Source organism: Monopterus albus, unplaced genomic scaffold (assembly GCF_001952655.1).
Source record: "Monopterus albus unplaced genomic scaffold, M_albus_1.0 scaffold292.1, whole genome shotgun sequence".
NCBI classification, from domain to species: domain Eukaryota; kingdom Metazoa; phylum Chordata; class Actinopteri; order Synbranchiformes; family Synbranchidae; genus Monopterus; species Monopterus albus.
Genome location: NW_018128172.1, coordinates 760,959 through 765,639, shown reverse-complemented (window position 1 = coordinate 765,639; position 4,681 = coordinate 760,959). Strand labels below are relative to the sequence as shown.

General features: G+C 41.4%; 1 protein-coding gene across 1 annotated transcript in view; it reads right to left on the bottom strand.

Annotated features, from left to right (window-relative positions):
- The window catches only part of ddx39ab (DEAD (Asp-Glu-Ala-Asp) box polypeptide 39Ab), a 6,253-nt gene extending 2,802 nt beyond the window's left edge, over nucleotides 1–3,451 (bottom strand). Inside the window, exons 1-6 of the mRNA XM_020623162.1 lie at nucleotides 3,289–3,451; nucleotides 2,137–2,349; nucleotides 1,820–1,947; nucleotides 667–943; nucleotides 439–557; nucleotides 144–275 (exon numbers count right to left, since the gene is read on the bottom strand). Of these exons, the coding sequence (XP_020478818.1) occupies nucleotides 144–275; nucleotides 439–557; nucleotides 667–943; nucleotides 1,820–1,947; nucleotides 2,137–2,344 (864 nt within the window). The 5' untranslated portion in view covers nucleotides 2,345–2,349; nucleotides 3,289–3,451. The remainder of the gene's footprint in view (nucleotides 1–143; nucleotides 276–438; nucleotides 558–666; nucleotides 944–1,819; nucleotides 1,948–2,136; nucleotides 2,350–3,288) is intronic.
- Between the last annotated feature and the right edge of the window lie 1,230 nt (nucleotides 3,452–4,681).

The following is a 4,681-nucleotide window of genomic DNA, read 5'->3' as shown; positions in this document are numbered from 1 at the left end:
TAACATTACATTTCATCACAATCCAAATTAGTCTTTAGGAAAACAAATGTAGAACACAGGCCAAAGAGAATAACCTGAAGCTAAGCCGGGATCAATGTCCAGACTACGGACTGCAACCAGTGACATGTTCTTACACATCATACCTGGTTAAACTCCAACACATCAAGCAGGTCAAAGAGCTTGCGGTTCTTCTCGCTGTCCTTCAGCTTACAGTAGTACTGCTGCAAACCGTGGAGTGTCAGTTTGGTCTCGTCATCCACAAATACTTCCATGGGCTGCACAGGAGGTGAAGAGGGTTAGTCAGGGTGTCTTACCATGAAATTGCATGTCCGTTTCTGGCAGCAAAGTCTGAAATTCAAATGTGCTGCAGCTTCGACTGAGGAGCAGCTTCTTACAAACAAAATTCTACAGTAACACAACAGCCCATCTTTCACTCACATCCTGCATGAATTTGCGACAGACTGGTCGGATTTCCTTGCTCAGTGTTGCACTGAACATCATGACCTGCTTTTCATGGGGTGTGATCCTGAAGATGTCCTGTACGTCACGCCTCATATCTGTTACACAGACAGGTCACTGATTACATTCTGATTGAGTCTGCAGATGCATCAAAGTGGAATCAATGACAACAGAGAAGAAACGTCAGCTTATAGTCGACCAACACACCTAGCTGCTCCAACATTTTGTCACACTCATCCAGGACAAAATGCTTGACGTTCTTCAGACTGAGGGTCTTGTTTCGAATCAGTGCCAGGATGCGGCCCGGCGTTCCGACAACAATATGGGGACAGTTCTTCTTCAGGACATCCTCGTCCTTCTTTATGGCCAGACCACCGAAGAATACTGCTGCTTTTACTGTGGGCATGTACTTGGAGAAACGTTCATACTCTTTACTGATCTGGAAGGCCAGCTCTCGCGTGTGGCACATGACTAATACAGACACCTGGGGAGAGGACACACAGTAAAACAAACTCTCACACTTTGGATCTTGAAAGTAAGTTTCCACATGGCTTCTGCAGTAGTCACACCAAGTTAGACTTAAAGCTTTCAACACCTTTATAATAGCATCTAGGACAAACTAGGTTAATTTTCAGTCAGTTTTCATATTAGTTAATAAATGAAATAGTCATTTACATTGTGATAGAATCAATGGCGGCCTATCCCTGGAACTAAATGAATGCACTACGTAATTAAAAATAAGCTAATGACATGTTTTTGCTTAAATGCATCTAGCAGCAGTGTGAATGTTTTGAAAGAGGCCTTCTGCATGCACACTCCAGTCACACCAGAATGAAACGCAACATTAAATATAAAGTAACTAATGTTGATGTCTACAGAAAGCAAGGAAACAACTCAAGACATCCTACAGGAAATGTAAGACTAACACTCCTCTAAGCTTTTTTGAGGAAGAACATTTCATTGCATTGAGACCTGAGGACCATGTTTATGTAATTCACTTAAATGGAAACACCTGTGCGACAATGAACCACAGTGGCAATATAAAGAATAAAATGCAGAAGTCCTTGTAATTACATAGTCAAACTAACAGCATGCGATCCCATTATAATTAGAACAATTTTGACATTATCTCTCTGGTCTTCATTATTTGATCTCTATGTTTATTTTTGGTACACCATGTAAATACATCTGTATATTCTGGATCACGTTAAGACTAGATATAAAGACAAACTAATGAGGTTGAAATGTAAAATTCCAATCTTGGACCATAAGCCAAAGGACAGATCCACTGTTAACCACTTGCAAAAATGCTCTATTTGATTCAATACATAGAGATTATTGTGTTAAGAGACACACTAACCTGTCCATCAACAGGTTCGATCTGTTGCAGTGTGGCCAACACAAACACTGCTGTCTTGCCCATACCAGATTTGGCTTGGCACAGGATGTCCATGCCCAAGATAGCCTGTGGGATGCATTCATGCTGAACTGCATGAGAAGCACAGAGTTTTTATTTCAAGGTAGTGCAGAGAGTGTCCAGACAGTCAACAATCCTTCTAGCATCAGTACAGTCTGTCTTTCATAGGACACACACAGTCGATCCAGCTGCAGCATTATCAATGCAGCTACCTTCAGGCGTTACACTTCCATTAGCCAAGACAAGAAAATGCCCCTCACCTTCAGACGGATGCTCAAAGCCACAGTCGATGATGGCTCGGAGCAGCTCTGGTTTGAGCAGGAAATCTCTGAAGCCAGAGCTGTGGATGGAAACGTAGGAACCCTTCACCTCCTTCTTTCCCCCAGGGGCTGCGCTCTCTGGGGCTCCTTGAGGCTCTTCGTCTTCTTCATAATCAAGCAGCTCGTTGTCAACATCATTCTCGGCCATTGTATCTAAAACGGAGTGTTCATAAAGTTCGGTTTCCAACCTGTTTCTGTGTCTCTGTCACATCAATTATCAGGGCTTAAACACCCCCACCCACTTCCTAAGTTTGTATGGCGGCTGTTAACCAAGCCCACCTGGTGATGTTTGTATCCTCTGTGCCAGATTTCACCACATTTTAAATACATTTAAACAAAATGTTTGTACAAGAGGGGAAAGGTGTAGATGTCCCCATGTTATAATTACAAAACAGATTTGGTTTTGTATAAACAGTGACGTTGGTCCTGATGTAAAGCCTACACGAACACTGTTGTGTGCACACGCAGCTCCTTTATAAAATGTGAGATACTAGCTCATTTGGCAAACTTCGAAAGAAAACGTGCATTAGGCCCATTACAGTTAGCACGCTGTTTGCAAACAAATGTGACCTCTGCAACACATACGCACGTCATTTAAAAAAATCAGGTTAAACATAGTTCCAGGACTGAGCCAACCGTGCCGGATGAACCAGACCGGTTAGCTTCTAACCACACTAGAAAGCTATAGTGTTGCATAACCATTGCTAACGTGGCAAGCTAACTTGCTATACAGCATTTGCTATTCGTTGAACTGACCAGCAAGACTAAATGAATAATATAAACAATAACATGCGTAATTATAAAGACTACATGAACTATAAAGTGTCCAATCATTCACAGTCGAGGTAGGCTTCATTAACAAATCTGACGACTGCTGTATTAGCCTGCTATGCTAACTAATGCTAGGCTACACAACGCTACGTAGATCGGTGGCTCCCTCAAGCAAACAATGAAAGAACCCGTTTCACTCCAGGGAAGCTTCGTTGTAGCTTTAGCTGAATACATCTTTCCTGCGATTTCCTGGGAACCAGTTAAACCTCGAAAAACCCTGCACTTGCTACAGTAATATTAAAAACAATTTTACATTCTTACCTTTTCGGTGTAAACTACGAGTCCTCCTTTAGATTAAAACCGCATGGGGAGGCCGAAGGTTTGCTACGACAAACAGGAAGTCCCGCCTCCACTAAAATGCGTCAACAGTATTGGTGGATTTGGACGAACAACAACAAATGCAGCCAGTGATTGGTCAAACAGTATGCCGCAGTCAGCCGCGCTTTAAAAAAGCGGGATACAGCAGCGCTACACGTAAGGTATTGTGAAGGACTCGGAAAGAAAAGAAATGATCAATTAAAAACTTTGGTATACCCCAGTTCTTTTACTGGACAGATCTGAGTAAAAAAACAGGCCATCTTTCTTGATTTTAGTGCTGGTTTATTTACAAAAAAAATATATAAATATATGTATAAAAAGGATTCCAGAACACAACCCAGGGCTCCCTCCTTCAGACAAGCTGCTGGAGAAGAGAGCAGAAGATCCCGGAAACCCAGATCCTAATACATTTATCAGTTGTGGACTAACCCCTCACACAGATGAAGTCCGTCCAGCAGACTCCATCTCTTATCTAGAGCTCCACATGCTTGGAGCAGCTGTGTATTACCTAGTCATAACAAAATGAGGTAGCTCAATGTGTGTGTATGTTGTATATGTGATGTGTAACTAAAACATCCATTCAGACATAATTCTTACACAAGATTAAAACAAAAAAAAAAAACAATCGGTGTCATGGCTTACTGCGAACCTTGAAGCAGAGCAGACTTTGAATCTTACTAAACTGCATTACTAACACACATTAAAGTCTAATAATTATCTGACTAATTTATTAATTTCTAACAACTTTAATAAAATAAAAAAAACAGGAGATATTAAATCTAAATAAGCAATAATTTATATTTTATTTAAAGCTGCCTTAACTGTGATTCAGCACAAATCTGGATAAATAAAGTAAAAACTATCTAAAAGTGTTGTCCATCTGCTGTACTAAACACCTCCACTCCACTATCTTCAGGGCCTGTGTTTATTTCCAGTCCTCTGTGCCCAATATTGTTAAAATGCGCACCGCACTTCTTCCACGCCCCTTGTTGATCCGAGGTTATAAAATGCGTTTTCTCAGACCAGTATGGCTCATTTCAAAGACTGACCTTCGAGTTAGTGATGGCCGATGAGGCTTTGTTGAAGCTTCTACACAGTGGTCACACAAATGGTTCATTACTCGAGGCCTCAATGACACAGTGCTCCAGTAGGACATCTAGTGGTCAAGAAATTGAAGTGCAGTCAAGACGTGTCGCTTATTGGTTCATGGACTTAAAGGCTCTATTCTATTCTAAAGCCTCATCCGGTTCTTTCAAACCAGGAACTCCGAGGGACGACTCAGACCACTTGAGTATATAAAAAATATAACCGTGCTGGTTTATTCAAAGAGTCACAG